Genomic DNA, 19,539 nt, shown 5'->3' on the forward strand with positions numbered 1-19,539 from the left:
AGAGGGGTGTCTGCATGCAGGGCAGCCCACACACAATGACACAACCATTTAGGGTCAAAAACACCTTTAAGATCATCAGGTCCAACTGTTCCCCCAGCACTGCCAGGTCCCCACTGCCCCGTGTCCCTCAGCACCACATCACCATAGCTTGGAAACCCCTCCAGGGATGGGGACTCCACCACTGCCCTGGGCCTTGACAACCCTTTGGGGGAAGAGATTGTTCCTAATATCCAACCTAAACCTCCTCTGGCACAATGTGAGGTCATTTCCTCTTATTCTTTCACTTCTTCCCTGAGAGAAGAGACTGACCCCCACCTCATTCCCACCTCCTGGATGATCCTCAAGGTCTCTTTCAACCAAAACCATTCCACGCCTCTGTGATTCTGTTTCCATGAGCCAAGGCTCAAGTGTGATGGTGCTCTCAGCCTGACAGCATGTTTTTAGCTACACAACTCATCTGAATTAGTCTTCCAGCACCAACACAGAAGGATGCAGCTGCTTGTCTTGCAAAAAGAAAGAGGTATAAAAAGGACAAGACAAAAAGAGACAAGCCCTCTCCATGACAGATGCAAGAAATCATCCAGAGGTCCCAAATGGGTAGTGCAAATCTCCTTCTCCTGTTTCCAAAATACTTCCCTCCATGTACTTAATTAGTGTACTAGACACTTCCTTTATGATGTTTGGCAGCTTGTCTGCAGACAGTTGGCCTAATGCCCACAGGGCAACGTGATTTCTGTTCTTACATGGTATCACCTAACGTGCTGGGAAAAAGAAGTGAGCAAAAATCAAACCTCTCTCAAGGAAGGGAGTGGGGCAGGAGCTGCAGGAGGACAAAACAAGCTGAAAAAAACAAACACAGATATTATGACAAAAACATTAAGAGCATGCATTAGATGTATCATCTACTGTGTCTAATAGCCAGATAAAAAAAGCCCCAACACTCATCTGCACCTAGCACATTGCCCAATGCCTGATCTACTCTGCTGAGCACAGGGGAGGCTCCCAACAGCCATGGCAGCCTTCAGGCCTGTGCAACCATCAAACCTGAGAGTGATTATTCCCCCAGATTCCCATCCAGCTCCACCACACTCCTAAGATATTCATGTGGGGTTTTTTTTCTTCTGGAATATTTCACCTTCGACATCTTCATTCTTCTGTTGTTCTTTCCCTCCTCTCCAGAGCCAGTCAGGGTTCTCAACCACAAGGGTAAAATGGGAGTCCTGCAGTGAAGCAGGTCTAGTTTCCTAAGGATTGTCCCTCCTGTTCTTCATTCTTTCACTGCTGATCACCCCAAAAATGTTCCCTACATTAGCAAGCATCTGAACAAAGCTGCTCCCTTGGAGATTCAGTGGCTGCTTTGCAGTTACCAATGATTTCCTCACATGGTCATCATGGTGCTTAAAGATGATAAAAATGTGTCTTTTTTCAAAGGAAATTATTTCCTTGATAAAAAAGGAGGTTTTGCAGTCCAGTCACAGGAAATTGACAGCCCATGTTCCATCCAGTGAGATTTCATGCAACAAAATGATGTTTTCCTGGCTTTGTAGAAAGGCAACTCATTGAAGGCATCAGAGTTTAAATTCTGCTCTCTTGCCCCCTCAATATATCTGTCCTTTAAAGTGATCTGTCCCATGTCTCCTAGCCTGCCAAAGCAGGTTCCTCAGCCTCCAGAAGGCAGACCAAGCCAGCAGGAAAAAGGCAAACGTGGAGGTACCAGCCTGAGGAAACACTTGAAGGAACGACCCAGCCAGGATATGAAACAAAGGAGAAAGGACCAGAGAAAAAGGGTATAAAAATATTAACAAGCTAACCATTTAAAAGTGATTAACATTGATGAGGCTTTAAATCTCTTAATCAATGAGTGGCCTAAAGCTGCATCCCCAGAGAGGAACTCTGATTCATACCCACAGCCTCCCACAAACACCCTTCCAGGTAAAACTGCAGCCTGGGTGAAGACTGCTCCCTGCAAGGTCCCCCACCTTCAGGGACCATCTGGGGGGACCCCCAGCCCCCATTGATGCTGGGAGAGCAGAAGGGTCCATGGCCACAGTCCTGCCCACTACATCACTCGGGCTCATCTCCTGTTGGCAAACCAGCACCACCAATACATCTTCTTTGATTGCTGTTTCTGGCTGGCTGCATCTCAGGGATGGGAGAAAGTTAATTAGACATCTTAGCACCCGGGAAATAAAAGCCTTGATGACCTCCATTGACTCGATTGGAAAATAATTTAGGGTTGTTTAGCTTCCTTTCTGCACTGAGCAGATCATCAATTAGCAACCACAAGGAAAGTCTCCAGTATTTTCTTTTTAACACAATTTCATCTGATGTGCTATTTTGTCACCCTTGATACTTCCGTGTCCCGGATGATCTCAGTATTGATGGCTTTGTCCTCAAGTTCTGATGCTTAAATGGGCAAAACATATTTTATCCTATAATTAAATGAAATGCTCTGCTGGGTGAACATTATCTTAAGTTTTATAGTATTATAGTGCTTTCTATCACCTTAATATATCACCATAGCTCTGTCACTCCAATGAGGTATTACTGTATTATTAGTGTAATACATCATTACAGCAAGGTGTTTTCATGATGTATTGCTTAAAAGATGAAGCCATCAGGAAGAAAAAAACCTACGAGTAGGCTCAATATAATTACAGGATAAAAGGATACTTCATCATGAAATCTGATAATGATTTGACCTGGAAGTGAATGAAAACAGGGAGAATGGAAAGCTGAAGGGGAAACAAGAGAAGAAACAAAATTTTTTTCCCATTAAGAGATGCTACAACAGAGGTTCCATGAAAGCCAAGATCTCACCCATGTTCAGCACTAGGTATGGGACCCATCACAGCCAGCTCCATCCATCTGAATGCCACATGCATGGCTTAAACCAATTAGAGTCATCTGAAGAGAGCAGGAACTCAGGAGAGAATACAGTTATAATATGTAGTTGATATATAATTAATATGGTTCACCATGAGCCAGTAATGTGTCCTCATGGCCAAGCAGGCCAGTGGTGTCCTGGGGTGCACTCTCAAGTGTGTGAGCAGGTTGAGGGAGGTTCTCCTCCCCCTTTACTCTGCCCTAGTGAGGCCACCTCTGGAGGACTGTGTCTGGTTCTGGGCTCCCCAGCTCAAGAGAGACAAGGAACTACTGGAGAGAGCCCAGCAGAGGCTGTGAAGATGCTGATGGGACTGCAGCATCTCTGTGACAAGGAAAGGCTGAGAGCCCTGGGGCTGTTTAGCCTGGAGAAGACTGTGAGGGGATCTAGTCAATGCATCTCTGTGACAAGGAAAGGCTGAGAAAGAGGATGGGGCCAGACTCTTGTCAGTCATGCCACAGTGGCAACTGGCACAAACTGGAACCCAGGAGGTTCCATCTGAACAGAAGGAGAAACTTCTTTGCTCTGAGGGTACCCCAACCTGGAGCAGCTGCCCAGAAAGGCTGTGGAGTCTCCTGCTCTGGAGAGATCCCAAACCTGCCTGGACACCATCCTGGACAACCTGCTCTGGGTGACACTGCTGGAGCAGAGGGGTTGGATGAGATGGTCTCCAGAGGTCCCTTCCAACCCCCATCATCCTGTGAATCACAGGACAAACTGAAGAGGACAAGTCATACAGACAACTCTCTGCCTTGGGCTGCTCATTTACAGATGCAGCAGCCACAGTGGACAGCAGCAAGGTCTGGGCATGGACCTGGCCAGAATGCAGACTTAAAAAAAACCCCAAACCCATCATTACCCCTCGTGGCAGGGAACAGGACCTGTGACACCACTGTCCTTGCAGAAGTGAAACCCCAGCAGGGAGCCCAGCCCTTCCCTGGCTCACTGCAGCCAAGGAACCTGCTGCCTAACTGTGAAATACACTGAGATGAGTGTGGCTGGTCACAGCATCAGAGAGCAGCAGAGAGTTCAGGAGACTACCCCAGCACTGAGCACAGACTCAGTGTGTGCTTTCTGAGGCTGATCAGCTCAAAAGGAACTCCAACTCCTTGGTTATTTTTTTTTTATAAATATATCTATAAAACAAGTGAGGTATTTGAACAAAGTGTTTACATTGCTTCTAATTATATTCCCAGCAATAAATTACAACACGCAGCCCATTAATTAAACAGTAGTAGCAAAAGACCAATTTCTTTTGTGTGGTGCCTGTGCTTCTGCAAAAGGCTAATTTCAAAGCTCCTGCACTCGCTGATAGCTACTTTTAAAAAGCATTTTCAAGGAGTTAAACTAATTGCCCGTATCACAAAACAAAAGAACTGCCAAGAAGTGGCTCTCAGCTGGAGACAGGAGGGACAATGTGGAGGTGGAAGACCAAGAGGAAGAATCTGAGCTGAGTTTGTGTGACAGGTGAGCTGAAGGGAGCTGCAGAGCATCAGGTAGGAAAAGAAAATTCGTTAAATTTGATCACAATAACAGCTAAGGGAGAAATAAATAACCTGCTTTCAGTCATTCATCTTAAAGCCTAGGCTTAGCAGACAAAGCCAGGCTAATTCAGTTTCTCATACCATAATGCACTTAGAGGTTTAAGTTTCCATCCACAGAGCCCAAAAGACAGTTTGGGCCATTTAAGAAAAAAATGGTGTGCATTTAAGCAACAGCTAGGTTATATTGAGCAGTGACTCCATCAGCCACACTTGACTGGGTTTTGTTTAAAGGCAAGAATAAACCACAGTGAGATTTGTCTCCACCCTGAAGGCTCCGGAGTCTGGTTCCTAGGCTCAGGTGGCTCCTGAAGTTTGCAGGTCAGGCTTAGATGAGCTTTGGGATTGCTTAGTCCTGGCTAGCCTGGAAAGCCCAGAGTGACCATACTGTGAGAACAACAGGCTCTTGGCTCATCCCCATCACTTGAACTATACATTTTTTTTAGCTGAAAATGAACCTCCTTGAGCATCCTGGAGCCCAGGTTCTCACTAAGGCTGCCACAGCTGCAGTGTCCTACAGCTCCACATCCCTATTGGGCTCCATCTCAATCTTCAATTCCTCTTGGTGCCAATGAGGCTCATTTTGCAGGTGGAAAATTAGAAGATAGGTGTGTAAGTTGTATTTGAGGCCCATGTTAGAACAGATAACTGACACCCTTCTATTGTTAAGCCTTGATTAAAGTTCTAGTTTTTCACCCAGATTTGATGAGCTAATCCTCAAGACATGACAAAAAAAAGTCAGATTTTATCTCAGGAAATCTACTGGGAATGGGATCACATGTTCCCACACCCTAGGGAATGGCTGTAAGATTTTGCTGTAAACTCTAATATGTGTTTCCCCAAGTAAAAAGCAGAAATTGGGACACTTCCCTCCCTTGTAAAGACCTCCTCCCACACAGGGGCTGCATGAGCAATGTGAAGGAGTTAGATTGACATCATCAGCAATGCCCAAGGGATTGAAGAAAGTTCTGTTTTCAAGTTTGAGTTTACTTATCTCTGGTATTCACACAGGTAATTCAATAGTGGGGTATTCAACATTTTTTAATCATTTTCTCCTTAAAGACTGTGGGGGAGAAGGACACTGTGCTCAGGGATTTGCATGATGAGGTGATGACCACTAGGCATACGGAAAGAACAGCACAAAGAAAATCACAGGATTTAAGCAAAAGACTGAAGTGAGGCTATGGGCAGAGATAAAAGGAAAGCAGACAGGAAAAGTCAGTGGGGAACTGGGTGAATTATCCCTGGGGCTGCAGATGCTCCAAGTCCAGCTTAGAGGCTCCTGTTGGTTTAACAGAAGGCAGCAGGGACAGAGCTAGTGTTGTACCCCATTTTGTTCCACCCCTGTGGCAATCAAACCAGCAGCCTTCCCATGCTGCTCTCTCCTTAAAACACAGAGATAAAACTACAGCAGAGGCTGTGTTAGTGCATCATCACTGACTTCCAGTATTTGACACACCCATTAATCCTCTAAAAGAGATACGATCTACAGTGAATCTTGGAATGATGCTTTTTTTTTTTTTTTAATCTAGATGAAGCTTCAAATTAGGACAAGAAACTTTTGGGTTGCTCTAAAACTACTGGAGTAGAAAAAGGAGTGCGAGAAAACTAAGGCTATGGTACCTCCCAGGCAAGCTGAAATGGCAAATTATCATCCCATTAAGAAGCACGGTTTGTTTTCTTTCCTCAGTTGGTAGGTTTTTACTCTGCTGGGTGAAATGCTCTGCTTGTGTACGTGCTGCTCTGCTCACTGACTCTGCTTTTAGCATAATTTACCCTCATCTGGAAGAGTTTTTCAAATCACCCTTTTCCTTGCAGCACCGGCGCGATTACGGTAATCCAGAAAATAGCTACTCAAAAAAAGCAGCTGGGAAAACACACCTTCACATCTGAGGGTTTGTTTGTTTTTTTTTACCAATATAGATTTGAGAGAGAAGCCAGCAGAGAAGCTGCACACCCACACTTGGGCTCTGCTGGGCACGGCGTGGTGCCAGCAGCACGAGCAGCTCCTCACCTGCGGGCCCCAGCCGTGGCACGGGTACAGTATGGCCGTGTGGTTCTCCTGGGGGCCCTGGTCCAGGCAGACATCCTTGGCCTTGTTGTTTCGAAGCTGTAAGAAACAAGAAAAGTGCAGTTAGATGGCTCTGCCTCCTTGGGGGTAAGCGATAAAGTGACACCCAGCAACAGAAAGGATATACAGTGCTAGAGCAGCAGGCGTAAGCAGGCAGGGAAAGGATTAGTGGGCCATATGTTTTCTTTAAATACAGGGCCTAATGATGATTGCTTCTATGTAATAATCACCATTCAAAGGAGCCAGCTTCCTTGAACACAGTTTTCTTTGTATTTGGTCATGTGTGGTGGTAACAAACGTATTTTTAGACTGCCATCAGCATGTTGCCAGGAGCCTGTAATCAATGCAGAAAGGTTTGTATTTCACTGGAGTCCCAAGGTGCTCAACAAGGCAGAGGAAAAAGTCCAGCTAGCACAAGGAGCCCCTTCAAATCTCCACAGGGATGCAGGAGGAGATGCAGAGATGGTAAACCCACCACGTCACAAAGCCAAAGGACCACTGAACCCCAGCCACCAGAACTGTTAACACAGAGCTCTCCTCTCTCCAGGCTCCCCACTCAGGGCAACTGCAATAATGCCTTTGAAAATACTACTTTGGGGAGGCTTTAGCTTGAAGGCATTAAGTAACTTTGATAATAAATCTTTCTTAAAATTAATCCCCGTCAGGGGTGCTCAGGCTGTGCTTCCAGAAGCCTCCTCAAACTGCCACTATTCCATGAGACCTATTGCAACTGAGTATTATTAGTTCCCATAAATGCCTATTTTTATATTCCCAGTACAGTCTCAAAGGCAGCAGAGATTGAATTAAGTCTCCTTACTTCATCTCGTCCATAAGCTGTTGTGACAACACACTGTATCCTACAGAGATCTTGTAAGGAATTAGGCTGAGTTTAAGTCACAGGGTTTTATAAGACAACTGTGTGTTAAAAATATACATACAGCCACTTAATACCTGGATTCAATGGGTAATATAGATAATTTTCTGTCAATTCAGTAAATAAGGTATTAAAATATTTTCCTGTATATGGTCTCCAAGATCAGAAATAAATCCCCAAGTAGGTTTATAGATGAAACTGTGACCAGATTTATACAAAAGTAGACAATTATACACAAATAGCAGGTTTTGATTCACATTCCTCTCCTTTGAGGCTATTTTTCATCAGAGACTCACCAGCTGTAAATATTACCAGTCTGATCTAAGGACTGCTCAGCCTTAATTACCTCGCCATAAGCAATGGTGTTGTTGTATCTTCTCATTTCTGGGTAAACGTGGTCCAGGTACCACTGGAAGTTTTTGCATTTCAAGCTCTTCCTTAATGCTTTTCTCTCAGAAACGTCCCCAATGTCAATACCTGGATTCTGAAAAATAAAGACACAGCACGTCACTGAATGGATACTCTTAAAAACCCCAATTAAGAGAGTGTATTTCACTGCTGTTTGCTGTCACTCCCAAGCCTCCTGGAAACTGCCAACAGCTGAGTAACTCTACACAGAGTCCATGCCAGGGAATTCCACCCTGTGTGTCCAGGGCTGAAATCATCCTCACAGAAGTCAGAGGGAAGTCTTTGGTTTCAGAGCCATAACAAGAGGAAGACATGTACTTCTCCTGCAGGTTTTGAAGGCATCCTTGCAATGGCCACCAGACTGATGCTGGACATGCTTTGGTCCTGGGAGGCAATTTAGACAAGAGAACCAAAATGGAGAAGAAAAGTTTCTGAAGGAAATATGAGAAGTGCACTGTGACAGAGGTGAACCTGCTCACCAATTGCCCTGGGCTTTGGATCCATCTGAGGAAGACTGGATCTGTCAATGAGCACAGGCACAAAGTAGTTTTAAAAGATCTCACCTCCCTTTTGGGCATTGATCTACAGGACTTCCAGAAGAGCTTAACACCAAATGTACATCAGGATTTAAAAGATGGGCACATGCTGAATCCTGGAAATGCAAACCCCTGTCTGTGCACTGAGCACCAAGACCCTTCCCCTTACTCACCAAGGGGGTGTAACCCTACTGAGATGCAACACAGAGGTATAAAATAAGGAGAGAAAGGGTAGGGAAGGGAAGAGGGAAGAGGGAAGAGGGAAGAGGGAAGAGGGAAGAGGGAAGAGGGAAGAGGGAAGAGGGAAGAGGGAAGAGGGAAGAGGGAAGAGGTGTAAGATTCACACATAACAGAGCCAGATGGCCAAGAATAAAGAATAGAAATTACAGGAGAAGAGAAGTTGAGGCTGAACCTCATAAAAGCCTCTTGACAATTTGGACAATTAGACAGTGAAATAGTCTCCCTGGAGACACAGAGGAACCCCACTGCTTGAGCTGATTTAAAAGCAGATGAAGCCACAGTCTCTGTCCCTGGAGGAACAATCTCCCAGGAGCCAGGAGCAGGGCTGGAGAGGACTGCCCCCTCTTAACTTTTATTCCATTACAGAATTTGGGGAACTAATGCAGCAGCCAGGTGAAGGAAACCAAAGGCACACTGCAGCCCCTTCTACTCCCTTCCTACAGGTGTTGGGGTTTCTACTTTACTTCAGCTCCTGCTCTCATCTTTTGCAGTGATCACTAAATACAGCTTGGAAAGCAATTTTCCATTACAGTGCTTGTAATGATCTTCTAATGAATTATTCACTCTGCTTTGGAGAAGACACCGTTTTAATGCCTGACTATGAGCATTTTAATGTTCATATGTTAAAATAAAGATGATTCAGTGTAGACAGGTAGGACAAGCTGAGATCTGAGTGGGCGAGATGGGACACAGAGCAAAGTGGGACCACAAACCAGTCAGCACCTGAAACACTCAGTGCAGGGGGTTTGGCTTCGTTTTGAATATGGTGGCATCAGAAAATAATTCAGTGTATATCCATAACCCCCTGCACAATGCCACCTGCCAAACAAGGCTTCTCTAAAATTAAACCTTGATTTTACTGCTAAGACCTACATAAAAATCTCAAATGGTTTTTAGGGTAACCCAGATCTGTTTCCCCAGACCCAGCCCAGTGCTGATTCACGTGACCAGGACCTGCAGCTTCCCAATGAAGTTCAACCTCTTTTTGCTGCTCTCCAAAGCTGTTCCTGAGCAGGAGCATGGTGCCACACCTCTAAAAACGGCATCAGCTCAGGGACTGGGCCTGAACCCACTGTAATTTTTGACCTCTGCCTATGGGCTTTTGGATCTTGCAACCAATATTTAAGAGCTACCTGAAATCTCTCAGTCCTGCAGGCAGCTCTCTGAAGGCTTGGAGCAGTGCCTGTCACAGCCAGCACCCTCCTGCAGCTTGCTGGGTAAACAGCAATTCTTTCCATCTCTATTCAGTAATGAACTGACCTGAGACTCCCCAGCACCCCCAGGATGACAAACCAGCAGCTAAGGCAGTTCCATCGACCCTTCCCAGGCACCTGTTGTTCTCTAATGCAGTACAAAGTTGTGACTACTGCGGCTCTAAATGCCAGAACCTCTCCCCAGCTGTAACCTTTCCTCGGAAAGCAGCAGCAGCAGCTCGGGGTTTGATGTTTTCATGTTTCTCCAAATGCCTGGGAGCACAGCACTGCCAGCTGAGGATGCTGCTGCGGCAGGATCAGGACCGCAGCCGCTCTTTGCAGGGGTGGGAGCTGCAAAGCATGAATATTTCCTCTTTATTTTTAGGACCAAAAGGATGCCTGTAAATATCTGCTCACGTGAGGCCTGGCCACTTGTGGCAATGGTTTTATTTCACGCTTGAACAGAGCAAGCCAGCTCTTGTGCTTAAGTGTGCTGCAAGTGGAGCGGGTGTCAGGGGCTCTGCAGGGCACCCCAAACCCTCATCCCACCCATCACCTGGAGAACAGCACTGCCCCCCCCTCCCTGCCACCCTCTCCTCTTCCTCTGACAGGACGAGACACAGGAATTTGGACTGGCCCAGCCAAGGATGCTCCCAGCATGCTCCAGGCAACGTTCAGAGCCAGCAGGCAGGAGATGCTCTTGGGTTACATGATTAGACATGGAGACTGGAGCCCAAGCACTAGCCTTGGACCTACATAAAGTCCTCTTGGAGCCTACAGAGCTTTGTGCACAAGTGCAGGGCATCACCTAGAGAGGTCTATGTGCAGGATGTGTCCCCTGGGCATGGGCAGCTCGTCTTGCTGGCGGGACCCCAGGGTTTGCCAAGCATTCACCATGCTGGGACGTGGCAGGTTTCATATGCAAAACAACATGTCAGGTCTAAGAAAATCCAACCCTTTCTGTGCAGAAGTAAATATATCATCTAAGCTATTTAAAGAGTTTCTGGAGCACTTGCACGTGGTGCTACTGGGAGGGGATCTCCTTCTGTGAGACACCAACCTCAAATCCTTTAACTCTGAACATGGTTTCTAAGCTCTGATGGCTTCAACCTTCCCAACACTGGGAAAGCAAATGACCCAGACACGTGGACCACACACTGTGAGTGAGCTCAGGGCCGTGACAGCATCTGTGGGCTGGGAAACCTGAGCTGGGCTGCATGTGACACAGACCTGCCTGAGCTGCAGGAAGAAAGCTCATGCACTAATGATGTTGATATTAATAATCTTCTGCCAGACAACTTTACAGGCAGCCTCCATCTGCAGAGCGGTGTCATGACACAAACTCACGCTGTGTAAACACTCAACAGGGAGATAAACACTATAAAACAGGTTCAATTTTCAGGAACGAAAATAAAAAGGCTGACATGAAGAGTAGGAATCCCTCCAAGGTCTGCAGGTTTTGCAGAACCTCCATGAAAGCCTGAGGAGCTCTGCTGACTTCTACAGCTGTGGATATGACTAGAGTATTTAAGGCTCTCCTTTGCCAAATGGCAATAAATGCTCTATAACTCAAGTTTTTAACCCAACAACGTGAAGGAGAGGGTGCAAAGGCTGTACCTCCAGAGGCAGGTTCCAGGCAATGTAGACGTGCCACTTGTAGTCGTCCATCCACACCTCGGCCACCCGCAGGGCGTTGCGCTTGGTGTAGAACCCGATGTTGTTGTTGTAGGGCTTCTTCTTGCGCTCGATGTGAGCCACCCTGGAGCAGGGCAGGACCTCCATGCTGCCACCACACAGCCACACCTGCAACCCAACCACGCGGCGCCGTCAGCACGGGGGCTCCACAGAGAAATGGGAGAGGAAGGAGGGGTTGGGTCTGAGGTTTCTGTAACCTCCTGGTGAGCACAGACCATCGCGTCACCTAAGCTGGCAAGTGGAAACCCATGGCCAGGATTGGTCTTTGCTCAACGGTGAGACACAGTGAGAATCATTTAACCTATGTCCAGAGCAAAACACGTGTCAAGTTTAGAGGGATCAGGGCTACATCCAGCATGTGGTACTAACGTGCTGGAGGTTTGGGTGCTGAGTTTACAGTGATGTTGCTGCTAAATAAAAAGGATTAGCGACTGGAACAGTTGAAACAATTGCAAGATCCCCTCCTGCAGAAGGGATGACTCAGTGAAACATATGGCAGGGACAGATTTCTCCCACTTGAAAACATTTGTTCATTATTTTTCTTTCACATGCTGTTTAAAATTGCCTTAAATCACAGTTTACAAGTTAATAAAATCTTTTGAGAAGATCTTTATATCCCACAGAAAGGGAAAGCATAGAAAGACTCGCTGTACCTGGATTCTTCCCTCTCTGTTTGTCTTCACCAAGAAGTTATTTATTTTAAATTAAAGACACATATCCAAGACACCAGGCACTGGGCAATCGTTACAAACACATATGCCAACCAGGCCTAATAATCCCAGTTTCTCCTGTTTTGCAGTCTGCTCTGCATTAACACTGTGCACAGTTGTGATAACACCCATCGTTTCTGGGATCCCTTCCAGGCTCACCACCTTTTATCCCATCTGTGTTCCCTAAATTCTGCCGACCCCTCTCAGTCCACTCTGCCGGCAGCACCAGGAGCCTCCTGGCTCTAGCAGCTGCCCTGCTGAATCTCTGCGTGGTGGGTTCAGCCCACCCAACCTGGGACACGTGCACAGCCCAAGCCCAGGTGACACAAGGAAGGGTACAACAGGGACACGTCTTCTTCCCTTGGGGCAATCCTGCTCCTCGTGCCATTCTCACCTGGACTGCTGCAGAATATCGGAGCCCAGATCAAAAAACGAGCACCCCGTTTTATTAGCTGGTGCATAAACATGTATCAAAAGCCATCCCATCTTACTCCTCTTCTGCCATTTGACCTTTCTGAACTCCTTTAAATACATTTCTGTGCCTCCAGAGGGGATTCAGAGCTGATCTCTGAGAGGAGGGGCATGACTTGTCCCTCCCACCCAGCCATAGCCATGCTCATCTCTGACCAGCAAAGCCCAGGAGGTCTCCTCAAAAGTTTTGCTACAGGTCACATGCTGGCAAAGCAAATAAGAACTGAACAAGGTAGTTCTAAAGAAAAAAAAAAAAGCACTAATAAATGTAAAGATATTCTGAAGACAACAGTTTGACAGAAACTGTCAGCACTTCTTCCTGCTCAGTTCTTCAGTTTCTCAATGTCTTGGTAAAACAGGAGCATAGAGCTCTGCCCTTGGGTGTTCCCAGAGCTGCTGGGTTCAATCCCAACACTGAATAAAACTGCCAGTCCTGGAAGATCCCCAGCACCACCTTTTTAGGTAGTTTGGGGTGTGTGTGAAGTGTTGTCCCGATTTCAGATCAGAATAATTAGTTTTTAAATGTAAAAACCACGATGTAATTAAAACATCATTTTCCAACAAGCTTGCCTCCAGCAGCCAAGGTGCCCTCTTGTTTCTCTGTGCTTTAGTTAAATAACTCACATGGCTTTAAGCTTTCCTAGATTTCTGGGGTATCTGTACAAAATATGTTGAAATGCACATATTGTAATAACCTAAGAGAGAAAGAGTTTTGGGCATCAGTTTGATACATAGCCACAAGCCAGTTTCAGAGATATATAAACATTTTAATCTCAAAAAGGCTCTTATGGAAGGAAAGACCATACTTCTATCTCCTAAATAAACCCTAAATTGCCACTATAAGTTCAAAAAAATCTGATTTTACAAGGCACTTATAAATATTTCTGCTGGTAACAATGGGAGCAAAGAGACTTATTCCATGGGAAATGGCCAAGTCACACCCAGCAGCACTTGCCCTCTGTACAGAGGAGCAAACCATGGCCCCAGGAAGAGGCTGCTTGTTCCCATATGGCCTGACAACGACTTTCAGTTCCTGCCAACATCACAAACTGCATGTGAACAGGTCTGCAGGTGACAGCACAGGGGCTGCAATCCAAGGGACATCCCCCACGGCCACAAAGCATGAGGTGCACTGGCCCTGGAAACTCAGAGGGATGCCTCATCCTTGCAACAATCATGGCTGTGGGGTGGTCCTAGAGAAAGACCTCAGGCTTTGTTCTCCAGGTGCCAGTATGACATGGGCTTCAAGCAGAATGGTGCAGCAGACCCCCATCCTCCCAGCAAGGCTGGAAGCCAGGGCCTCACTGATGATGTCCCAACCTGCAGCAGCTTCACCCCTGAGGGCAGAAGGTTCTTTGGGAACCATCTTTTATGTCCTATTGAAGAGCCTTCTGTCCTACCAAAGACCTTTGGCAAATAGATAACTTTCCTGTTAAGCAGATTTTTCATGTTCATAGCAAATAAACCTACAATCCCTTAAGATACTCTATTTACTGCGACAAACAGCATTAACAGGACAATCAGTCCAGCATGTTGTTTCTGCTAATTCCCTGAATAATTATCTCTTGCTAGATGGGTAATCAACAGCCAGCACACCATTAAGGCCAATCAGAAAAAATAAAGTATTGTCCAAGTAATTCACGTTTAGCCTATTTAACAAAACTGAGTCTTTTATCCTGCTTCCTACAGAGGATGACACCAGGATCACTTTGGTTTATAAAATGTGCATGGATGGCATGTACAGGCATGTTTCAAGACTCAGGATGGAGTTATGTCTCACAGCAGGTTAAATATGACGAGCAAGTCTCCAGTTTCTCCCTTGTTTTCTGACATTCAAATTTCAACACAACCATTAGCTTGCCATTCATCCACCCGTAAAGAGAGGCAGAATTAAAAATAGCAGCATTCCCCTCCAGTAAATGACAGTGACTCAATAACTTCTCCATCAGACGACACACAGGAGCAATCAGACATACAGAGAGACGCCTGGATTTATAAATAACCAGTTAACACTAAATTCTAGTGAAAAAATCCCAGAGAAACAAACAGAAACCAAATCCATCAGCCAGAGATCTTGGATGTGTTGTTTGCAAACTGGTGGGTAATACACTTGTGATTGTTTTCCAAGCAGAATGTGACTGTCCTAAGAATTCAGTGTGGAGAAGCAGCCACTCCTCTCCAGTAGAGAAATGTCTGAGTGCAGCTGAAGCTGCATCAGCCACTGACTTTCTAAAAGCTTTTGCCCACATGGGAAGCAAACTTTGGTTAGCATCAGACCTCAGCACCGTGCTCCAGCAAAGGGGAGACTCAGCTTTGCTTTCCAATCCTCCTTTCAGAAGCATGAAGGTGTCACAGGTTTGTGAAAGCTTTTGTGCAACAGCCAGTGTCTCAGTGACCTGCTAACCCAAACGGGGAGCAGATTCAGCAATAGGCAGTCGAGCTTCAAGGGAGGTCCAGGCACCTCCCTCTCCTGCACATGTCCCTCCCACCCATGACATCGGCACCTCCTCTGCCATCAGCCTTCAGGCCTCCATTTGCAAAATCAAAGTTGGTTTTGACCAGCTCATTGCAGCAGCCACAGAAACAATTTCCCAAGTGTTATGCAATTAAAAGAAATTACTGTCCGTGCTTCCTTTTTGCCCTCAGAAATATACTGCAGTTATCAATTTGCTTTGCTTGTGGCTGCCAGAGCCAGCAATTACTCCAAGGGAGTATTATTTCAACAAAAGGGCATTTGGCAACCTGCCTAATGTCAAAGGAGGCAGCCAGGCAGAAAAGGGTGACCCAGAGGAGACCCACCACCCAGGAGGGTGCCAAAAGCCCATCCTGTGCTATGCCAGGCTCAAGGCAAAGTCTGCACCCCCCGTCTAACAGGGCTAGAAATACACATTGGGTGATGAAGGTCTAGTTTGCTTGGAGGGACCGACCCCAAAGATGGGTTTGGATGCCACCTGGGGTGAGCAGGAGGATGTCCTGGCAGCACCAAAGTCCAGCCAGAGCCTGCTGAGCAGCAAAGGACACACAGAGGTGAAGACACAGCCACAGCTCTAGCAAAGGAATGGATGAAAAAATGCACTTTGGAAACACAGGTTTTATGCATGCATATTAAGAAAACCTTGCTGCCCTCCCCAGCCTTCTGCAAGCAGCCCTGGCTATGCCACACTGCCCACTGGCAGGGAAGCAGAAGATAAAATTCAGAAGACTATTTTCAGCAGAGAAGGCTGAGGCAGGGGCTGCTTCCCCTGGGACGTCAGGAGAACTCGCACGCCTCGCTTCTCCCCACGTGGCTGCAAGCCACACGGGGGAATTCGGGCTCGCCAGCTGGCTTTGCACAAAGAAAGCCAACCCCAGGAAAAGAGAGAAGGACTTGTGCAGGATCAGAGGCAAAACTGGGGCTGGTCCCTCACCCCCTTCCAGCCACCGGAGTGCCAGGATGGTGCCCTGCCCCAGCACAGCACCTGCTCCTCTCAACCATCAGCATCTCCAGATGACAAACTATACTAAAAACCCCCAAACCCTCCCCTGGGCTGCTGCCCTCCCCCTCACCCCTGGGATATCATTCATAATAATACAAAAAATAAGAAGGGACAGTGACTATCTTGGGTCCTGGACATGGCATTCCAGCAGGAGCACGGTGTGACATCTATGATGAACACTGACAGCTCCCATTAAAGGATCTGGATTTTAGTTGCTTATAACTTTGCCAAATTTCAACTATTCAGACTGAAATATATCCTAGAACAGCTCGAGCCCATCTGCAGCTAATGCAAAGAGACATCATGTCTAATGGTGTCAAGATGAGTCTGCAAGGTAAACTTTTAATCTCTGAATGTATTGTGACAGAAGGAAACGGGGGAAAAAAAGCCCCACTCCTAACTTTCATTACACAAACTCCAGACTTTTTCAGCTGATAACTTCATTTCTAAGGCGATTAGCAAACCCATGCCTTAATTAGCAATAGATTTCCCATTTAACAGCTTTTCCTTATCTTCGCCCCCCTCCCTTCTTTTAAAAGTAACTTTCTAAGTTAAGGGAAAAACACAATTACCCGGGGCAGCTAAAATAATAAGGAATGTATCAGAACAAAGACCTAAATAATAAAACTGAGAAACAGCAAAAAAGGCAAAGAAATAATCATTTCTCCACATGCTCTCTCATATAGTTCTGAGAGACGGTATCTCTCCAAATTATTCCTTTTGTGAGAAGAAACAACACGTCCAGATACATTTCCAACTACACAGCTGAGGCAGTTTCCATCCTTTCTGACCCCCTTTGCTCGTGCTCCATCCCACGCCCCTGCAGGACACCTCAGGAGGATGTCCCCAGAGCCAAGGTTGTGCTGCCACGTCCTGCTCCCCAAGATGCCAGAGCAACAGAGGGGTCAGGAATGGGATGAAGGAGTTGCTTCTCCAAACCTCTGGCACCCCCTGTGCCTGGAGTATGGTGCTGCTGCTCTCTGGAGGGACACGGGTGCTCCACAGCAGCTGATGGCTGCTTATGGGTGACCATCAGAAGTTGCATAACTCACACATATCCAAGCTGGATAATACTTTATATTTTTATATATACTTTTATATATATATGTTCTACCCAATAAACATTATTGAAATGCTCCTTCAAGTGATTGTGAATGCCCTATCTTTTGTAACAATCACAGCAAGAACTTCAGAAGACATGTTAAGTTGAATGTATGAAGGTGAGTTAAGAGGCCACAGAGGGAGGGAAAAAGAAAAGAAGGAAAATCAGCTCTCTTAAAGCACTTTTTACTTCCACCACAGTGGAATACAGTATTCATGATCTCTGCAGGGGGACACAAGAGGGTGGCTTTTTAATTCGGATATGTGAATTTTCACAGCTCACACCAAGGGAGGACTGGTGGGGTGAGAATTTATATAGATGCAGTGAATGCACCACCTTTGAGGCTATTCTTCCATAAATCCAGCAGAGGAGCAGTGTTGTGTCTATAGCCAAGACCAACCACCAGACCAACCAGATGGTGAAGCACAAGGAAGAACAAAGCCTCTGGTACAACCATCTCAGAAGATGGCAACACCATAAAGGTAGGGACAACACCTGCACTGATGGACCCAACAGAGATCGTCTTGTTGGAAATCTCAACACAACTTCATCCTCAACAACAAATAAACTACCTTAAAAACCTCTATGAAGCAACAGAGACTCAGAATCCTGCAGCTGCAATGGGAAAAGAAATTCCATTGCTTAACTTGTAGATCTTTTCTCTGTGGAGGCCACAGAAAACCCTTCTGAGAGGATCAGGCCAAGCAGCCAGATCAGGCATGATACTCACATGCCATCTTCTTAAAAGACAATTTTTGAATGCACCATGTCCTAAATCTGACCACCTGACCACCTCAGACAATGTCCATTCAAACAGAGAACCCAAGTGGGAGGAGAGGGTAATACTTCATTTAAAATCATACATTTTTTCTTTTTGGCTTTCCTTTTCTCTACATTTTATCCTCATGGATGATACCACTTTGGACAGATTCCTATCTTGTACCAGACTGATAACAGCAATGTCCAGGCTGTCCAGATATTTTTCCTTTCCTGCTGAGACTACTAAACTCATTTCTTTCATCAAGGCCACGAAAAAATGCTGAATAAGAGTGGAACTCAGCTGTGAACTCATCCACAAACCCTAACCTGCAGCAGCAGCAGGTAGTAGCCACAGTTTTTATTCTCTTAACTCAGCAAAGAAGGTAAATAGTTTAACATGTGACATATTGGAGACGTTAGACTAAAGCAGCCTTCACATCAATGCAAAGCAGTGATTTCTCTGCCACAGTTCAAGGAGAACAATACACCCCCCCCACGACTGTGTTTGATCAAACTGGAGGCATTTCCAATGAAAAATTTATGCCATGCTTCTTCAACAAATGCAACACAACCTGTTCTAAACAGTGCATCATTCCCAGCTACAATAGATATTGATTGGACTTTATCACCAGATAAGATAGATAAGAACAGGCCTGGTGGGAAGCTGCATTTAAAAGACTCTGACCACGGAGCACAGCACAGGGAGGATGTGCTGGAGTGACAAGTGTCCTCATCCTCTCGAGGAAAAAAACTGCTGAAAAGAAGCATTTTGTTTCACAGTGCATCAGGGCTGTATTTTAATTGCTGCACAATTAAACTATAGCAACCAGACTGATGACAGCTTTGTCATTTTAGTGCTTCTGAAAGTTGGCTTTTTTTATTTAAAAAAAAAGAGTATTTTTAAATCCACATCTCACAAATGCTTGGTGAAACTGGAGAGATGCTCTCACATCTGAACTCCCAGCCACAAAATTTGTGTCACCAGCTTCTGTATGTCTGAGACTCACGTTCCTGCAGAGCACAAAGCTTCAGCCACGTGCTGAAGTGGTTTGCAACCACCATGGTACAAACCTGGGTCTCTCCTAATAAGTTTAGTACTAAAATTCCTCAGTGCTCTGATGTTATCTGGTCAGTCTTGGCAGCACAACGAGGACTCGATTATGCAGTAACAGCATAATGCAAAGATTATTACAGACTCCTAAAAGACAAGTGCCTTAAAAACAGCATCAACAGTACCTGTGAGCCCTTTCAGAAGGAGAAGAACATGCTGTACTTCACACTCTTCTGGTAGAGAAATTACCTGCAGGATTTGGCCCTGAACTACTTGGAGGTTGCTCTTTTTTAAAATTTATTTGATTGTGACTAACGTCCCAAAAGCATCTTGATCTCATTTTCCTATTACCATTTCTGTCAAAGCTGTAAAAATGAAATAACATACATAGATCAACAGATTTTTGATCTATTTTTCATGCAAAAAAAGAAAAAAAAGCCTTTAGAGAGAACTACCCATAGCTGGTTCTTCAGACTAACACGATTCCACGTGGGGAGCAGCAGGAGGAGGGGGAAAGGTGCTATGGAT

The 19,539-nt window shown here is 45.7% G+C and overlaps 1 protein-coding gene across 1 annotated transcript in view; it reads right to left on the reverse strand.

Annotated features, from left to right (window-relative positions):
- The window catches only part of LOC103770634 (putative polypeptide N-acetylgalactosaminyltransferase-like protein 3), a 70,218-nt gene that overhangs the window by 2,700 nt on the left and 47,979 nt on the right, over window positions 1–19,539 (reverse strand). Inside the window, exons 2-4 of the mRNA XM_008937902.1 lie at window positions 11,365–11,550; window positions 7,717–7,854; window positions 6,440–6,535 (exon numbers count right to left, since the gene is read on the reverse strand). Of these exons, the coding sequence (XP_008936150.1) occupies window positions 6,440–6,535; window positions 7,717–7,854; window positions 11,365–11,550 (420 nt within the window). The remainder of the gene's footprint in view (window positions 1–6,439; window positions 6,536–7,716; window positions 7,855–11,364; window positions 11,551–19,539) is intronic.

The sequence above is a fragment of the Merops nubicus genome, unplaced genomic scaffold, assembly GCF_000691845.1.
Source record: "Merops nubicus isolate BGI_N331 unplaced genomic scaffold, ASM69184v1 scaffold15063, whole genome shotgun sequence".
Taxonomy (NCBI): Eukaryota; Metazoa; Chordata; class Aves; order Coraciiformes; family Meropidae; genus Merops; species Merops nubicus.